The sequence below is a fragment of the Osmerus mordax genome, chromosome 25 (assembly GCF_038355195.1).
Source record: "Osmerus mordax isolate fOsmMor3 chromosome 25, fOsmMor3.pri, whole genome shotgun sequence".
NCBI lineage: Eukaryota > Metazoa > Chordata > Actinopteri > Osmeriformes > Osmeridae > Osmerus > Osmerus mordax.
The window spans coordinates 825,383-844,204 of NC_090074.1; the positions used below are offsets into that span (position 1 = coordinate 825,383).

The 18,822-nt window shown below is 49.6% G+C and overlaps 3 protein-coding genes across 3 annotated transcripts in view; all 3 read right to left on the reverse strand.

Moving 5' to 3' along the window:
* The window catches only part of ddx10 (DEAD (Asp-Glu-Ala-Asp) box polypeptide 10), a 28,519-nt gene extending 21,401 nt beyond the window's left edge, over window positions 1–7,118 (reverse strand). The window contains exons 1-10 of the mRNA XM_067228993.1: window positions 6,821–7,118; window positions 6,604–6,664; window positions 6,335–6,465; window positions 5,750–5,908; window positions 5,398–5,518; window positions 4,907–5,096; window positions 3,503–3,629; window positions 3,212–3,374; window positions 3,044–3,128; window positions 445–546 (exon numbers count right to left, since the gene is read on the reverse strand). Coding sequence (XP_067085094.1) covers window positions 445–546; window positions 3,044–3,128; window positions 3,212–3,374; window positions 3,503–3,629; window positions 4,907–5,096; window positions 5,398–5,518; window positions 5,750–5,908; window positions 6,335–6,465; window positions 6,604–6,664; window positions 6,821–7,033 — 1,352 coding nt within the window. The 5' untranslated portion in view covers window positions 7,034–7,118. The remainder of the gene's footprint in view (window positions 1–444; window positions 547–3,043; window positions 3,129–3,211; window positions 3,375–3,502; window positions 3,630–4,906; window positions 5,097–5,397; window positions 5,519–5,749; window positions 5,909–6,334; window positions 6,466–6,603; window positions 6,665–6,820) is intronic.
* A 151-nt stretch (window positions 7,119–7,269) lies between these two features.
* Window positions 7,270–14,218, reverse strand: zw10 (zw10 kinetochore protein). Its single transcript, XM_067228968.1, has 16 exons — window positions 14,039–14,218; window positions 13,139–13,273; window positions 12,914–13,015; window positions 12,759–12,836; window positions 12,497–12,656; window positions 11,942–12,115; window positions 11,620–11,814; window positions 11,278–11,414; window positions 10,756–10,938; window positions 10,369–10,604; window positions 10,015–10,086; window positions 9,619–9,788; window positions 9,312–9,442; window positions 8,632–8,763; window positions 8,312–8,514; window positions 7,270–7,761 (listed from the first exon to the last, which is right to left on the reverse strand). Exons 1-16 carry the CDS (start codon window positions 14,141–14,143, stop codon window positions 7,641–7,643), a joined length of 2,334 nt encoding a protein of 777 aa, XP_067085069.1. The 5' UTR covers window positions 14,144–14,218; the 3' UTR covers window positions 7,270–7,640.
* Window positions 14,219–14,788: 570 nt separating this feature from the next.
* On the reverse strand, window positions 14,789–18,822 carry LOC136933558 (G protein-activated inward rectifier potassium channel 3-like). The gene is made up of 4 exons (XM_067228996.1): window positions 18,765–18,822; window positions 16,900–17,097; window positions 15,499–16,822; window positions 14,789–15,177 (listed from the first exon to the last, which is right to left on the reverse strand). Exons 2-4 carry the CDS (start codon window positions 17,089–17,091, stop codon window positions 14,990–14,992), a joined length of 1,704 nt encoding a protein of 567 aa, XP_067085097.1. The 5' UTR covers window positions 17,092–17,097; window positions 18,765–18,822; the 3' UTR covers window positions 14,789–14,989.

Genomic DNA, 18,822 nt, shown 5'->3' on the forward strand with positions numbered 1-18,822 from the left:
TTATAACCCAGAATATATTTACCATTTAAAATGTCTTCACATGTAATTCTGTAGTCACATTGTGTGTTTACGCCTTGGTAAACAGTCAGGTGCAACATACAATTTGTCAGTGTGTAAACAAACCCAATTACAGGTCCAATCAGGTAAACGAGTTGATCTGGCGTAGCGAAGTCACCCAGGTGTGTGTCAGAAGGTGATGTGAGGATGTTTCTCTGGGTGTTGTCATGGTGATGCGTGATGGAGCCGTCGGACAGTGATGCCACCCACACTGCACTTCCTGTGGCAGTGGCATTATGGGTAGCGCAGTCTTACTAGTCCCCAACCCTCTACCTGTCAGATTGAACTAACGATTTGACACTGCAGCTACTGAGGTGACCACGGGGCCATTAATAGCGACTGAGGCATTATGGGTAGTGTAGTCCTGTGTGGTGCAGAGGTACTGACTGTATTTTGTTGATGGGAACCTTCTTCTCCTGCAGCTGGGCCAGCATGGCCTTCTCCTCCGAGGGCAACAACATCAGCAGAGCCTCACCTCCCTCCTTGTACCTGCCAGGAGACACGGGGGCAGGTTGGAAGGAGGCGACCAATCAGGGAGAAGAGGGGAGGAGGAGGGAGGAGGGGAGGAGAGGGGAGGGGGGGAGGAGGGGTGGAGAGGAGAGGAGGAGGATGAGGGGAGGAGGGGTGGGAGGGGAGGAGAGGACAAGCAAAGTACAAGATGGAGGGAGACAGGCAGATGGAGGGAAAGCAGGAGAACTACTAAAAATAAAGAAACTGATGTAAAAGATGACAAGAAGATGCAGAGAGAGGGAGGAGGAGGAGGGGAGGTAACTAAATCAGCCTGTAGCTAGTTCTGTAACCAAGACAGATGGAGACCAGATACAGATGAGAGGAATGGAGAGAGAGACACAGACAAGTGAGGCAGGCAGGAGAGCGAGAGAGAGGAGGGCAGGGTAGAGAGATACAACAGAGAGAGGCAGAGACAGATTGATCGCCTGATGTGGAGATGGACAGGAAGAGTCACAATGGAAGAGAAGGAGAAAGAGAGGATCATCGCTCCATTCCTCTTCCTCACACCCAAGAGGAGAGGAGGGGAGAGGAGAGGAGGAGAGAGGAGGGGAGAGGAGGAGAGAGGAGGGGAGATGAGGGGAGAGAAGGAGAGAGGAGGGGAGGAGGGGAGAGGAGGAGAAGGGCAGAGTGAGGCCCACAGGAGACAGGAATGTGTTAGGAGCTGTCTGACACCAGCAGCTGCTGCTCTTTCAGCAACCAACACCTGACACACACACACACACACACACACACTCTCTCTCTCTCTCTGCCTCACACAAAGATACATTTTGGAACACCAGCCAGAATGAGTACTTGGCTTTAGAGTCGCTCCCAGTCCCCCTCTTCCCTCCCTCTCATCTAGGAGCTCTAGCTCATGGATGCCAGCTCCCTCAGAGAGCAGCATATTGGCCAGGCTTCACACTAATACAAATGGAAGATAATATGCTTTGGGAAAGAGAGAGAGTCTGCTGTGCAATCCTGTTGGAGAGAAGGGGAGAGAGAGAGAGAGAGAGAGAGAGAGAGAGAGAGAGAGAGAGAGAGAGAGAGAGAGAGGAGGGGAGAGAGAGAGGGAGGTCGAGAGGGAGGACGAGTGAATGGGAGGGAGAGGGAAAGTGTGCTGTACAATCTTATTAGAGGTAAAGAGGAGGGGAGGGAGGAGAGAGAGGGGGAAGTGAGAGAGAGTGTGGTGCAATCCTGTTAGAGAGGCGTGACACATGATGTCAGGGAACTTAAGAGATGGGGAGGAGGGGGGGGAGTCAGGGAGAGGAGGGGGGAGTCAGGGAGAGGAGGGGGGAGTCAGGGAGAGGAGGGGGGAGTCAGGGAGAGGAGGGGGGAGTCAGGGAGAGGAGGGGGGGGGTCAGGGAGAGGAGGGGGGGGGTCAGGGTAAGCTGGCCCTGCTGAGGTGGTTTCTCACACTAACACACTGAACACTGACAGCTCGACACAGCTACTGGCAGAACACTGCAATTTGTTGGTACATTTGACTGAGGCTCTCCAGTTCAACTCTCTCCTGTTACCCACTCTCTTCTCTCTCTAACCAGCTCTCTCTCCCTCCCCCTCTCTCCCTCCACACAAGCACACAAACCCTCTCTCACACCCACTCTCAAACAGTACGACTCTCTCCATCTCTCTCTCTCTCTCTCTCTCCTCTGAGCTGCTTCACTCCCGAGGGATACTCCGTATAACAATGCCTGATTATAAGAACACACACACACACGTACGTCAGCACTGCAGCTGAGCAAACAGTCAATCGTGGAGCAGATACCGCCCCCCTCTAGTGCTCCTTGAGCCAGCAAACAGCCCAGGGCGAACAGCCCAGGGTGTCCCCCCTCCTCTCCTCCTCCCTCTCCTCCCCACGTACAACACTAACCCTCGAGCTCGTCTACATCACCCCCAGCCTCCGCTTTAGAGTTTTCTGGATGTGATGGTATTTAACTGTATGTTCCCTTTTCCTTAAGCAGATAAAGCTGGCGTTAATAAGGAGCTCATCTGAGAAGCTCTCCTCTTCTGAGAATACGGCTTCTGTCTCCAGGAGAGGAGGCAGTGTGGGGCTCCAGGACAGCGCTGCACTGCCCTCTAGTGGACGACCATGCAACAGCAGCATGACAGACGCAACAACAATCTCAGAGAGGGGAGAGAGAGAGAGAGGGTGGGGGAGAGAGAGAGGGAGGGAGAGAGGGTGGGGGAGAGAGAGAGGGAGGGAGAGAGTGGGGAAGAGAGAGGGTGGGGGAGAGAGAGAGGAATGGAGAGAGAGAGGGAGGGAGAGAGGGTGGGGGAGAGAGGGAGGGTGGGTGAGAGAGGGAGGGAGAGGGGGAGAGAGAGAGGGGGAGAGAGAGAGGGAGGGGGAGAGAGAGAGAGAGAGGGAGGGAGAGAGGGTGGGGGAGAGAGAGAGGGGGTGGGGGAGAGGGAGAGAGGGAGGGAGAGAGGGGGAGAGGGAGGGAGAGAGGGGGAGAGAGAGAGAGAGGGTGGGGGAGAGAGAGAGGGAGGGAGAGCTCACCTGGCCGTCCGGCCCACTCTGTGGATGTAGGTGTTGGCGTCTTCGGGACAGTCGTACTGAAGGACCCAATTCACCGCAGGGAAGTCTGTCAACAAACAGCCACACAGTCAGAGCTGGTATCCTGCTCCTGCTCACAGGCTCTTAACAAGCAGCAGGTCAGGGTCCTACCCAGGCCCCTGGCGGCGATGTCTGTGGCGAACAGGACGGCGTTCTTCTTCCTGATGAAGTCATTGTAGACCTCCACCCTCTTCATCTGCTGCTGTTTCCCGTGCAGGGCCAGGATGGGCAGGCCCGGACGCAGCCGACAGAATACCCGGAACAGGTACTGGACCTGGGGGAGAGAGAGAGAGGTTCAACCTCAATGGGCTCTAGCTTTCGTCCCTGCTGGTTTGGTACATGGTGTGGAACATCATGACGTCGTCAGGAAGGGGGCTGTCTGGGAGAGGAAAACCAGCGCACCTCTTTACAGCAGGAGAAGAAGATGATGATCTTCTTGTGCAGGTGGCTCCTGATGAAGGAGAACAGCACGTTGACCTTCTGGTGCAGCTGACACACCACATAGTTCTGCTCCAGGGTGGCCGGGGTGCTGGGGGGCACAGGACACAGGTCACAGGTCACAGGTCACACACACTCAGAAGACTGAAACATGTCAGGTACTACAGTTGTTATGGAACACCCTTAGTAGGAAACAGCCTACACAATGTTACAATCCATCTGTCCATTCAAAAAACTGATTTTGTTCAGATGAAAAGAACTCAACGGCGCAGTACTTGTGTGTGTGATTCAGCAAAAACATTAACAAAGTCGATTACTAAAGCAAAAACTAAAAAAAGGTTCAGAAATGCTGATATTATATTATCTAAGTGTATTTTGGGCAATTTGAGCCAGTGTCTTGCAGCTCTTTCTCTCGGCCCTGAATCAGCCATGTCAACAGCTCTCTAACACCAAACACAACTTCAAGAAACAGGAGTAGCTGACTCATTGAGAAAAAGATCAAAATATTAAACTTAAACAAAACACACTCATCTCTGTCTCCCCTCTCTACCTGTCTCCCTTCTTAGCCCCCCCTCTCTCCTCTCCCCTCTCTCTCTTCCCTCCCTTCTCTCCCTCTCTCTCTCTCCTCCCTCTTCTTCAGTGCCACAGTGTATCTATGCTCACGTTGTTGTTGACAAACGAGCAGAGTTGGGAATCAAGGATGAAGCTATGAAAGCAGCATCAACACAAAAACACCTGTATCAGCAGATGCATTTAAAAGGGATGATTCATCTAAATACATTTGCTTTATCAACCTTTATTAGGTCGTTTGTGCACGCACGTCTTACTGTGCTACCTCAGAATTTTGCTATGTTCATCTGTTCAAAAATGACAGATGATTAATAATGTTAAAGCGTGTTCCAGGTGAATAGCTGTTGACGAGGAACACCCAGCTCCTCAGCTTGGGCAGCTGTCCTCCAGAGTAGAAGCTGATCGTCAGTAAACAGGACAAACCCACATGTCTAATGAGCGTGGCAGGCTGGGACCTAACCTCTCTGGTCTCCAAAACGTTCATTTATGGATGTGATTAAGTGAAGTCAGCACATTGAATCAGCATCAAATAAAGGTGGAATTACCCACAGCTAAAGAAAGTTAGCCAGTGGAAATCTCCCATCTGGGAATATCCCAGCATGCACTGCATGGCTGAATAACATCTGGATATATCCCAGCATGCACTGCTTTGCGTAATCTTCCTTCGTGAAGCATTCATTTACACTGACGTTTTTATCCAAAGCGACGGACAGAGGTGCGACCCATTGATCGTAACACAAACGCTCTAACCACTAAGCTGTCATCATGATCCACACGCTCCTCCCCGGGTTCCCTCACCTGAACTTGGCCTTCTCGTGGACCCAGACGTACTGGGGGTCCCGGAGGCTGAGCCGAGCCAGCTCTCTGACGGACGTGGTCTGGGTGGCGGAGAACAGCAGAGTCTGTCGGGTCGCGGGGAGGTTCTCCACGATGGCGTTCATGGTGTCAGCAAAGCCCATGTCCAGGATACGATCTGCCTCGTCGAGGACTGGAGGAGGGAGGGAAGGAAGTGTGTTAGGTTTATGTGTGGAACCAAGTTCATTCTAACTATAAAGGCAGACCTTGCACCTTTGGCCCTGCCAGGGGAGAGCACCAGGTACCTAGCATGTGGAGGTCAGAGGAGGGGAGGGTACCTAGCATGTGGTCAGAGGAGGGGAGGGTACCTAGCATGTGGTCAGAGGAGGGGAGGGTACCTAGCATGTGGTCAGAGGAGGGGAGGGTACCTAGCATGTGGAGGTCAGAGGAGGGGAGGGTACCTAGCATGTGGAGGTCAGAGGAGGGGAGGGTACCTAGCATGTGGAGGTCAGAGGTCAGGAAAGCGGCCGTCTCGTCCATGTGCTGCAGCAGACGGCCGGGAGTACAGATGATGATGTTGGTGCGATGGATCCTCTCCGACTCCTGCTTCAGGTCCTGAAACCACCGCAGACATGATACCCTCAGACGAATCACCTGTGTGTGTGTGTGTGGTTCTTCTTATGTGGAAATTTGTTTACTCGTGTTACAGTGAAAAGAAATCCAGCGGGTTACACCTAGGACGTTCAGGTGACTGACCTCCTGTCCTTCACAGCTCACACAAAAATATCTTCATTTACGGCCACGGCACATTTTCTACAGAGTGTGTTGCGGCGCTCGTAAAAGTACCTTTCCACCGATGACGAGCCCGGCGGAGAACTCGTGGTTCTTCCCCACCTTGCGGAGCACCTCAAACGTCTGGTAGGCCAGCTCTCTGGTGGGGGAGATGATCAGGGCCCCCAGCCCATCCACGGCCGTCCACTGGTGACGGTACAAACACTCCAGCACCTGAACAGTCAACGTCAGCACACTTAGCGAGCGCTCGGATGTTTTTAAACATATTAATGATGTGGAATTCACTGCACTATGAACTTTTACTTGAGATGTAGTTGTTGCACTATAGTTGAGATCTTTTTTTGTTCACTGTGCCTGGTAGATTTAGACTGCTCCTACACTAGGGACTCAGTATAACCAACTAAAATATGACCCAAGAGACTTATGAAACACTATGGCGCAAGACTGCCTCAAACAACCCTACACAAAGGTCCAAAATGGCTCTACATTTAGTCATTTTTTTTCCGCAGATGCTCTTATCCAGAGCGACTTACAGTAAGTACAGGGACATAATTCATCAGGCTCTAATTCATCAGATGATTTTTAAGTAACTTCACACAGCTTTAGGGTCGTTTTAATGCTTAAACGGGTTTCACTCACTGGAATGATGAACGCCAATGTCTTCCCAGAACCCGTTTTTGCAGCACCCAGGACATCCTTTCCTTGCAGGGCAAAACCAATGGTCTGCCGCTGTATTTCTGTGGGCTGTCGGTACTGAGCTTCCATCAGACCTGGGGGATAAACAACTCTGAATGTTGATAACTATGTCAGCCGAACAGTAACCTACTATAAGATTGCGATGACGGTGCACATCAAATGACACGGAACATCAGCTATTGGTGAGACATGATAGGATGATAGGACGTTACCTCTGAGTGTGTTCTTGGAGATGGGGAAGTCTGAAAACTTTATCGCATCTTTGGCATTTATCTAGATGACAAAAACAAAGATGTCACTAGTATTATTAACAGTTCAATGACGCTGGTGGGATATTGTGAAAACAGGAGCAGTCAAAAGCAGTTCAGTCCAGGTCTATGTTAAGTCAGCTAGCTATCAAGCTCTGCATAATAAACCATGACTGGTTACCTCGTTATATTTCTTCACTAGTCTCTGGATATTGTCTCTTTCCACCTGCCATTCCGGCTTCCTTTTCTGTTTCTTCTCCTGTTTGACTCGTGTTTTCGTCTTGTTGTATTTTTTCTTCCAGAGCTCGAAGTTTTTTACAGGATCACTGGTGTCGTTTTTCTTTGACGGGTTTTTCTTCTTAGAAGATGCAACGGGGCGTTTGCCTTTCTCCATAATTAAAATAAACTATTCTTTACGGATAAAAGCCACACAAATGATTAATGCTATCACGAATGTTTGATATTTCAGCTGAACAGCATGGATAGCCGAGTGACTTCGACATGCATCTGGTCGCTCAAATTTGACGTCATAGAATACCGGAAACAGACCTTTGCGCTGGGAGATGTAGTTTGATGTCCATGTGAATGTAGTCCCTTTGGAAAATATTGATAATTTACGAAACGACTAAATACATATAAAAAAATATTTTAATGGTTCAAAGATTAAAATGTACTATGTATTTACGATTTAATGTTACATTATTTTCGACCACATTTTTCATAGGGGACATTATATTTTTCTGAATGTAGAGGAATTACTGATTAATAAACAATCATTAGACAAACTTATGTCATTCATAACTACAGTTTATATGCAAAATAGTTACATCATATATAATAGCAAATGAATACAACTGAAATGTACTTCACAACTTAAGAAAAGTAAGCGTGAACAAAGCTTTCAATGAGCATGTTTTAATGTGCAGACAGGGAAAAGTTCGGCAGCATTCATGTAGCTCTTGTTTGTCCAAACAGAAGCGAAAGAGTCTTAGAGTACGAATCTATTTGATTTTGGCGAGAGCCAGCGCTCTCCTCTCCGTGTTCTGGAACAAAGCTCTGACCAAGCTCTTCATCTCCGAGCTGGAGAACTCCACCGCCAGCGGCCCCTTGCCCTCCGCCCACCTGGACGCCACATCAAACATCCACCAGGGAGAGAAGAGGAAAAAAATCATTAAAGATCCAACGACTGACAGAAGTAGTAGTAGAGAGAAGGCATGGAGAGGCACCCTCCGTCCTGGGCCACATTCACACACATCAGTGTTTCCCCTACTATTATATTAGGGGCACCCCCTGCCCCCCCCGGAAGGTCAAGTTAATTTTGTATTTTTTTTTAATATAACGCCAGATCTCAAAATAAGTCATTTAAGGTTACCTTTCCTATAAAACAGGTCTATAGCTTGCTCTTTTATTAAACAAACTAAATGGCCTTATGTTACATTTATATTAAGTCATTTAGCAGACTTACAGTAAGTACAGGGGCATTCTCCCCGAGGCAAGTAGGGTGAAGTGCCTTGCCCAAGGACACAACTTCATTTGCACGGCCAGGAATCGAACCGGCAACCTTCTGATTAAAAGCTTGATTCCCTAACCACCAGTAATAAATCATGTGACATGATTTATTACTGGTGGGCTGGTTGTCAGACAGGCCGCAGGGTGAGAGCAGTGCTGGTACCTGTCCACGATGTCCTGCAGACTGGCTCTCAGAATCATCACCAGCTCCCTGAAGGTCATCCACTTCTTCACGTACACAGGAACCTGCTCCTGGTACTTCCTGTTCCTGTTGTCCTCAGCCAGCGGCGTGAACACCAGAGGCCCTTCTTCCATGATGGTCTGACAGAGCGTGTGCAGGTTCTCTCCGTCCTCAGTGGAGATATCCTGACACACCAGACCAAACACAAGAATAACAAATCCTCCTTTTCGTAGACCTTGGGATTTTGCGTCGGCCAAAACGAATACAAAAGACTTTTGCAAGAAAACGAAAATGAACTTTACCTCCAACATCATGATCTTGGCCATGACCTCAGATATGGCCGTGTTTAGGAGTGTTCCCATAGCTTTGCAGTAGATGTCTACGGGCAGAACGTCCTTCCAGACGGTCCCCAACCTCTTCAGCTGGTGAATCACCTGCAGGCAGGAGACAGAGACGAATACGTGTGTTATATGTAGGGGAAAAAATATGTGCGTCTTTGCAGTCTTGTCGGTGGGTGTTATCCATCCAGGATTCATTTGGACCTGGAGCTGTAAACATGTGACCAGACCCCTGCTGGGAGCTGTAAACATGTGAACAGACCCCCTGCTGGGAGCTGTGAACATGTGACCAGACCCCCTGCTGGGAGCTGTGAACATGTGACCAGACCCCCTGCTTGGAGCAGTAAACATGTGACCAGACCCCCTGCTGGGAGCTGTGAACATGTGACCAGACCCCCTGCTGGGAGCTGTGAACATGTGACCAGACCCCCTGCTGGGAGCTGTGAACATGTGACCAGACCCCCTGCTTGGAGCTGTGAACATGTGACCAGACCCCCTGCTGGGAGCTGTGAACATGTGACCAGACCCCCTGCTGGGAGCTGTGAACATGTGACCAGACCCCCTGCTGGGAGCTGTGAACATGTGACCAGACCCCCTGCTGGGAGCTGTGAACATGTGACCAGACCCCCTGCTGGGACACTTACCTGCCGGGCAGCCTTGTTGGCTGCTGTGTAGTTGTCAGTGTCATCCAGGTTGGCCAGGTTACGGGCAGTGGACAGGCGCTCCAGCATCTCTGCTCGCTGGACGTTCATCTGGGCCAGGAAGCACTGGGCACCTGGGTAGACATGGAGACACTGATCCTCAGTGGTACGTTCTGTATGCATCTCTGCATTGGAACACAGCTGGAGAGTTAGCGAGGAGAAACACATTTTTAGGAGTATCGAACTCTCTCCCTTTCACTCTCCTCTCCCTCCCCACCTATCCACCACCCCTGCCCCTCCCCTCCCTTACCCAGTTTCCTGAAGCCAGGCACCAGGTCTACGAAGGTGGCGGCTCCTTCGCTGAGCGGTTCGGGCAGGTGAGGTCTGAACTGGTGCCCCAGGGTGAGCAGGTGGTGGGCGATGTACATGCAGTTGTTATGCTGGATGGCTGCCAGGTGGGGGAACTTCAGCAAGTTCTCCCTGGGGGGAGGAGAATGAAAAATGAGTTCCTGAGATGGCCTCAAGGAAACTTGGGTTTTCATTAAAAAGGGCAAATAAGATGTTATAAGATGTACATAAATGATCAAGACAGGGATTTAGTAAAAGTATTCCCTTATTCTAATGGCTTCAGCCTGACTTGAACTGTGCTGAAAGAAAGTTTATTAACGATGTAAAATACTTTATAGCCTTGAAGCAAACGACTCACTTATGATATGTAGGTACAACGTCGTAGAACAGCTGGAATATATTCCTCACGGTGAAGAACAGTTGTGTAGCACTGGAAAAGAGATGGGGGAGGAGAGAGTGGATGTTAACTTTTGGGTCCACATATCTAGGACTTTATATCTATCTATAAGCATTCTATCCACTCTACACGCATTCTATCCACTCTGTAAGCATTCTATCCACTCTGTAAGCATTCTATCCACTCTGTAAGCATTCTATCCACTCTGTAAGCATTCTATCCACTCTGTAAGCATTCTATCCACTCTGTAAGCATTCTATCCACTCTGTAAGCATTCTAAGTGTGCTTCTCTGGCGGTGTGTGGAGGAGACCCACCAGCGGCTGGAGCTGTCCACAGCCTCTGACAGCGTGCGCAGGGCCAGCTCCATCAGCTGCTGCACCCACTCGCTGATCCGACACTCGGGCAGACGCAGGCTCCCCGCCCCCAGCTGCTGCACGTTCTCCAGCTGGGCGGGCTCGCGCTGGGGGCCCCTCCTGGAGCCCTCCTGGGGCCCCCGGCCCCCCGCCTGCTCCGGCAGCTTGGGGATGGACAGCCTGGTGTCTGGGCTGATCTAGGCGGAGGACAAACACCCTTCTGGTGAGACTTGGTGTGATGACAAGCTCTGTTTTCCTGGGGTGGACGGTCATTGGGAGATGTTATCATTTTGAAAGTTCTAACAATAAAAGGTAGCCTAACTTCAAACAGCCCCGACCCTCCCGTACTTTGACGGTGTTGTGCATCTCTGAGGTCATCAGTGTGCGCGCCGCCACAATGACGTCTTTGCACTTCTTCCTGGCAAAGTGGGAGTTGACGTCGCGGGCGTAGCGCAGCAGCTCTGTGGAGTCAGCGCTCAGGAACTGCATGTCTCTCAGACTCCTCTCAAACTCCTCAGTCTCCTGGATCACCTGGACACACACAGCACAGCTGCTCCCAACCCAGGTCCCTGATGTGTGGTACTCATGCAGCAGACCAAGGTCCCTGATGTGTGGTACTCATGCAGCAGACCCAGGTCCCTGATGTGTGGTACTCATGCAGCAGACCAAGGTCCCTGATGTGTGGTACTCATGCAGCAGACCAAGGTCCCTGATGTGTGGTACTCATGCAGCAGACCCAGGTCCCTGATGTGTGGTACTCATGCAGCAGACCAAGGTCCCTGATGTGTGGTACTCATGCAGCAGACCCAGGTCCCTGATGTGTGGTACTCATGCAGCAGATATTTGCGGATCACTTTGTTGATTCCCTACCTCGCTGTATTTCTCCAGCTGCGTGCTGTTGGCAGGTATGGAGAACAACAGGCACTCGTGTATAATGCAGTGAGATATCTCCGCCCAGATCAGGTCCCCCAGCAGGGCAGAAACCTTCTTCTCTCCCACAGAAACATCTGGGAGCAGAGCAGGGAGACCAAGCTGTCAACACAGACTGTCCACAGCACAGCTTCACCTCAGGACGTGAGCTTGATACAAGCTGCACATCTACGTCAAGCCATGAGATTCCCAGGCTGACGCATTTCACAACAGTGTGAGAGGTAGGTGTGTACCTAGCAAGTGTGTGTGTGAGAGGTGTGTGTGTGATAGGCAGGTGTTTACCCAGCAGGTGTGTGTGCAGGGTCCTTAGCACCAGCAGGGTCTTGCTGTAGACCTGGGAGGGGCTGGGGTGCGGCGCGGAGCTCTCCTGACTCTGCAGCACCACGCAGGTGTTCCTCCCCGGCTGCTCCTGCACCTCCACACCCAGGCACGGGTACGAAATCAGAGGCTTCAGCAGGTACTTCAACAGCACCTGGCCTGGGGGAGGGAGAGAGGGAAGGAGAGGAGAGAGAGAGAGGGGATCAATAAAGTACCTACTCCTGCTACTACAAAAGTTTCTGCTAAATGTATAAAATGTGAAGTGAAGGTGTTTGAGAGGTCTTACTGAAGAGCTTGACTTTGTGCTGCAGCTGTCCCTGGATGTCCAGAGCCTGCAGCACGCAGCACACCAGGGGGGAGGGGCCAGACACCATGGGGGAGGGGCCTGGCTCTGCGTCGTCACACCCCCCAGGGCTCAGCTGCAGCTCCGTCTTCAGGAACGACGTCACATCCGTCAGCTCTGAGGACGAGGGGACACAACGCCTAGTCACTTCAGATCTTGATTTCTATTTCAACACAACGCAGGGAAATAGTGTAGGACATTGGCAATTTAGTTATTTATATATAATTCAAAAAGCCCCAAACAGCTTGAACAAATAGAAAATAAGAATATTTTCTTTCAGAAGACACTTTTATCCAAAGAGATGTACACGGAGGGATGTGAACCCACAACCTCTTGATTTGCAGTCCGACTCTCTAACCACTGAGCTGTACCCACTCGTTTCATTGTGGTTGGGGATGGGAATAGCTCAGTGGTTAGAGCTCTTAACCACAGATCCATCGAGGGGTCGCAGGTTCGAATCCCCCTATACGTGGTTTAGGATCAAATCCCTGACGATACCTTTGGAGGGGGGCAGCTTCCAGACCACCAGGCTCTTCCACTCCTCCCCCAGGTGGTAGATGAGGGTCTCTCTCTGGACGGTGAGCTCAGCGCTCAGGGAGCGTAGCAGGGGCAGCTGGGAACACTTCCAGGCCTTCAGCGCCTCGGCACTGGCCCGCTCCTGGAAGGCAGCATGGACAGGGGAGGGGGGGGGGGGGGGGTTTGAACCTGCGAGCTCTTGAGCCAGCGCTCAAACGCTCTGCCACTGAGCTGAACATCTCACCTTTTCTAACTGTTGGGCTGCGAGGATGTACTTCTTCTCCTGCAGAGCCTTGTGAAACTCCTCCATCGCGTTGTGAAACTGACAAAGAAAAAACGAGTTACTGTTCTGTGCAAATTTCACCGTGTCAGGTGGGTCTGGGGGAGGGACCGGTTTACCTCTTCAAGGTGTCTGAGCATGGCGATTACTGATGTGTTTCTCTCCAGCTGCTGTTTCAACTTTGCATACTCTGTCACAGCCTCGTGGAGGTTCTCCTGTACCTGCACACACACACGTGAAATGGAGATCTGGAACTTGCTCAACAACATGCCTCTCAGTTCTCTATATAAGCATACAGAACTGATAGCCTGTCCTTAAGATCTGTTTCTAGCCTAAGGACTTACCTCGGTCTCAATGCAGTTCTGGAGCGTGCTAATCTCCCTGGAGACCTCCTCCACCTGTCCCACTAAAGCTTCGGCCCCTTGCATGCTGGGAAGGAACTCGTTGTATCTCTTGTTGATCATGTCGCATACCTCTTCCTGGGTACAGACGAACACAGAGCACATCAGGGAGCTAATCCTCACCAGGCTATGCAATCCAACGTTACCGTGTCACACACTGGTTCAAAAGGTATTGTCAATCACCAGGCATAGCTTTAATATGGTTAGCGGTAAGACAGTAGGTCATATGTCCATATGGGTAGCTCACTGTAGTAAAGCAAACATCTTGATATTCAAGCTTCATTAGTTAGCTAGGTGTCTAGCTCAGCAACGTCAAGGGGATCTCTGCTGTATAAATAAATATAAATAAACAGAATTCATGCATAAACTAAAGTTTGACACGTCAATTGAAGTGTAGCATGTTACCGTCGTTGGCTTGCAACTGATCTCGACTTGCTAACGTTACATAATCAGAGCTGGGTTGACAGAAGTTGTGCTATTTTTCAAATCGAACCGGCTAGCTAGCTAGCTAGCTAGCTCAGGGTCGTGTTTAGTAATCAAGACAACGCTCTTCTAGATTCGTGGCAAGTTCATACGTGATGCTTAAGTAACAGAGTTGGTTGTCGACACTCTACTATAGTCTGATCGCTAGCAAGCAAAACCATAAGGTCAGAGATTGGCTGCTTGTTTTAGATATCAAGACATATCTTAACTACATGGCTAGAACTGTTGTACGTGGCTTTAGCTAACTAGTGCTTGAAAACTCCCGGCCAAATCCTAGCCTGTGAGTTGGGAGCTAACGTTAGCCTAGCTCGGTCCACCGAGGGTTGACAGCTTAGCTAGCACAAGCTACCCAAGGCTTACCTTTGTTTCCTCCACTTTCCGTGACAGCTTGCTTATTTTGTTGGTGAGGTCTTCTTTTTCTAGTTTTCCAGAGCTTGCTAGCACTTCTGTAACAAAAGACGCCATTCTTGCTACAGCAGTTAGCTGGATAGCAAGTTAACTTCAGACCGTGTAGACCAGATGTTGTCGCAGTCAGGCGGAACTTTTGCAGCCCGCTCTCTCTCGTAATCCTCGCCGTAGTTTTGGTTTAGTCATCCCGGACGACCCCGCGGTGAGCCGGTACGCCGTTTTAACCGTGCTCAGGTAAAATAAGAGGTTCAGGAAGTATTGTTTTCAATTACTACGTGTATGGTAGAACCCTGTGATTTTCATACCATCCTTTATATATATTTTTTCTATAGAGAATCAGAAGTACGAAATAATGATCGGCTGAAAAACCTACTCCATGCACTTCGATTTCCACAAAGAGAACCGAAGATACAAAACGAGATGTGAAAATGACGATTTCCTGTACAGCCACAAGCGTTCCGATTACCCCCCAAAATTCAAAAGATCGTAACCTAATAATAGAAAACATTCAGATTTTTTTGATGCACGATATCTTTAGTTATGAACATACATCATTCTTGTTACAGACTGGGGGAAAAAAACCAAAATTACCATTTAGGGTAGGATACAACTATTTGTATTAAACAAAGTTTCCTTTTTTTTTGGTACACACAACGTAAAAATGATATTAAGCTAAATAATGTAAAATGGTGTTGGGATGAAAATGTAATCGTATAAAATGATTTTATTGAGTAATTGGACACCACGTATTATGAAAATGCTAAATGATGGAATAGCCTTGAATTGAGACGCATTCCTATAGCATTCAAGACATGATTTGAAGTAACTCTTCAAATAATATTTGAAATAACTCTTCAAAGTCTTTAAAGCGCGATCTGTTTATTTGATGTCCAGTATTCAGAGCTACAATACTACTTCATCCTCGCTCCTCTGTCTCGCACTGAGGGCAGACGTTTGCACTTCAAAGGTTTTGTCAAACGAACTGTAGTCCACGCGGAACGCCCCCTTCTCGAGAGACATGCAGGACTCGAATCGGTGACCCCATAATATCTCATCCTCCGTGTAAGAAGTCCTGGCTTGGCACGTCATACCTGCAACCCAATTAAAGCAACATCACCAGTTGAATGCATTGCAAAGAGAGATGAGGATTAAACGCAGGGCCGGCCCAAGCCTTTAGGGGGCCTTAAGCAGAATTGATTTGGGGGCCCCTCCGAATTTGTATAATTACTATTAACATTTTTATTTTAATTTTATTAAGCTGTTATTTCATGTGCTCTTGGGGGCCTTCTAAGCAGTCGCTTAGTTCGCTTCTGCCTTGGGCCGGCTCTGATTAAACGTATCTTAATATGGCTATCCTGGGAAAAGAAATCTGGTTCAGTTTAAAATGTTTTCGGAAGACTTAAAAAACAAACCTGACGCTTCTACAATCCCTTCGAGGATGATGATGATCTCGAACCTTTGTCTCTTCAGAGACTCTGCGCCTGTTTCCCAGAACGGACTGTTGTCGCTGATAACGTGGGTGATGGTCTGGGGCTCCACCAACAGCAGCCTGTCTCCCCCCGTGTCGTACCCCAGGTTGATTTCCGACTGCTCCAGGGGAATAAACTCGCCCTCTTTCGTCTGCCGGGACTTAATCAGCTTTGCTCTGATTTTGGCGTCCACCATGTGGCTCGCCCTCAGGTCTCCGATGCGGAACAGGAGACACAGCTTCTCGTCTCGCTCGGATATGACGCAGTGCTTGCTGAAGATCAGGGTCTGGGCTCTCTTCTGGGGCCGGGAGATCTTGACGAACATGCAGCCCACCATGAGAGCGTCGATGATGGATCCCAGGATGGACTGCGCCATGAGGAGAACCACTCCCTCCATGCAGTTGGCCGTCACCATCCTGGACCCATAGCCGATGGTCCTCTGGCTCTCCACGGACAGGAGCAGGGCGGAGAGGAAGCTGTCCACGTTCTGGAAACAAGGCAGCCACTGCGGGTCGTTGACGTGGTTCACGTCGTCCCTCAGCCACGCGTCCAGGAAGTAGATCTCGGCGAAGGCCACCCACGTGACGATGTAACACATGGTGAAGACGAAGAGGAACCAGCGGTACTTCAGGTCCACCAGGGTGGTGAAGAGGTCGGACAGGAAACGGCTCTTGTGCTCGATGGGGCCCAGGTTCACCCGGCATTTCCCGTCCTTGGTGACGTAGCGCTGTCGCTGCTGCCGGCTCGCCGTGCCGTACGACGGGCGCTCGTCCCCGAGAAGTTTGCAGCGCTGCCGCAGAGCCTTGTCTCCGGTGGCAACCACGTCCTCAGGGCCGTGGTTGCCGTGGTCGCGCCCGGCCACAGAGGGACTGCTGCAGCTCCACTTGGAGCTGAAGCGCTTGATGTGGCGGCCGCGGTTGGAGCGATGGGGTTTGGGAATCTCTTCCGCCGCCTGTTCGAGCGGTTCGGTCTGGATGGCGAGCTGGCAGGCGTCCGGCTCCTGGGGGGGGTCCTCCGGGTCCTGCAGGGGGGCGGGGGCGTCCTGGGAGGGGGGCGTGGAGGGGGACTGCTGGAGGGATAAAGCTGGAATGTTGTCATAGTTGCTGGTGTTTGGGGCAGTGGGACTGGGGGAGACCCCCTGCTGGCTGGGGCAGACCCCCTGCTGAGACAGGAACATGGGGAAGTTGTAGTAGTTGTGGTTGCTTGTGTTTGGGATGATCGAGGCTCTTCTGGAGTTGTGCATTAGCAGGGCGTTTTTTGTCTGGACCTAAATCAAGACAAAGACGACATAAAAAGGATCTTTCACCTTTACGGACCTCTACAGGTCTATCTAATCTACTGTACCTTCTTTGGGTATGGGGTGTAGCGGGTGGAGTCCGGGGGCGGTCTAGGGAGGTAGGCCAGTAAATGTTTCGCCGTCAAAGTCTGTGCCGGGGGAATAGAGTTCCTCCGAGCATCGATCCTCTGTAGACTCCTGTTGTCTCCGTCTTGTTCCTCCAGTAGTGCCTCTCTGCTGCTCATGGTGACAGACACCATCACTTCCTGTTTCAGCAAGAGAATCAGACTGAGTCGTAAGTACTGGGTTTACGATTCCACTGCAGATGGAACATGTTGGAATTAGATTAACAGGCGTAAGGGATTGATACAAAGACAAGCATGTCACGTCGGGATTAGAGTCGTATATCACACAAGGACATGTTGTTTGGTTGAGTGGTACGGAAGCAGATCAGTGATCATGTTTTGAAAGAATTCAGTTTGCCACATCCGGGATAGCAAGGTATTGCTTGCCTCAGACCTCTCTCCGAAGACCACAGGCTGTGATTGTATGACTGATCTGCATGGCTGCATGTAAGACTGCCTGCAGGTACACCTGGATGAGAGGGGCTTGATGAGAGAGGTCAGTAAACATCTGAAGTCTTGGTACTCTCCGGTCCTCTCATGTGTCTTGGTTGAGAGATGACCAGAATACCAGACTAGGCCGTGGATGTGTGATGTAACAGGGTCACACTCACCAGATGGTCCTTCTGCACTAGCAACTATCATTCCTCACAAACAGCCCTACCCTCCCATCCCCTTCAGAGCGAGATCCTTGAAATAATCTCAGTCTGACTCTGGAGGGATATCATCGCCCTCATGTCATGCGGAAACTAATTACATTTTGGAGATTATGACTGATCCTCTAAATTAATCTGGGAAAAACCAAAGAACATGGAGATGGATTTGAGGAGATTACAGACTTACTTGCAAGGGTTTAGATAATAACCTTTCCCAGATGTGGTCAAACAAACTGCGTACAGTTCCATGTGTACCGTAGTACGAGTGGCGGTCTGTGACTGTATAAAAACACCAGTAGTGGCATGCAGACAGTTGGACACACACCAATATTGGATCTGATACCACAGAGAAGCAGATGCCTCAGGGGTCAAAAAGAAAACCACACTAAAGTTTTCCACTCTCAACATATTTCTGTGCTGAGGAAATGAATAACAGAGTCGATGCATGAGCCCTGACAGTAAGCGGTGCAGGTGGAATTCAACAAACGTGCCGTTAAGTTCAACTTTTCCCTTTAGTGTTGAGATTTACTTAGAGAAGGGCAGCAGCAGACACATGTAGAGTATTGATTGATCCGAACCTCACTGAAGCTAGGGGTCATGCAGACAAATGTCAAATTAACCAATTTATATAAAACAATTTATATTCTGCAATACTGAATACAAATGTAAGGAGGTTCTGGATTTTACAAGTGTCACTTAATCTAAAGCCCTCATGAAAACAGTATCTTGTAGGAATTTTTGATAACATAATTTTCATTTTAAATGGCTTTGATTCCACTTAATTATTCACGTAAATCTTATGCAATAAAATAGTTTCATCAATTGTTAAGTACAATTCTTAGATCATTTTAAGAAAAATACAATTTCCAAAACATTTGGTCTATCAACCGTAAACCACCAAATTTAAAATGTCAGATATCAAAAAGCATTTTCACTGTAACTCAGATTTTCCTTCTACAACTGAATTGAATAAATACTAGCAGAGAAACGATAATAAACTGAATTGCCAGAGCCACAGCACACACAAAAGAAAGAAACACCGGCCAGACAATTGGAACCTTTTCTGAAGGGCTCTGAAGGGCTGTTGGATTGATGACAAGAGAGATCACACACTGACACCAGAATAAGAGGGGTGAAGCAGCAACTTAACCCTACCTTCAGAGATGTCAGGTGTGGTCAGCAGCAGATCGTCATCCACGCGAGAGTTAGCAGC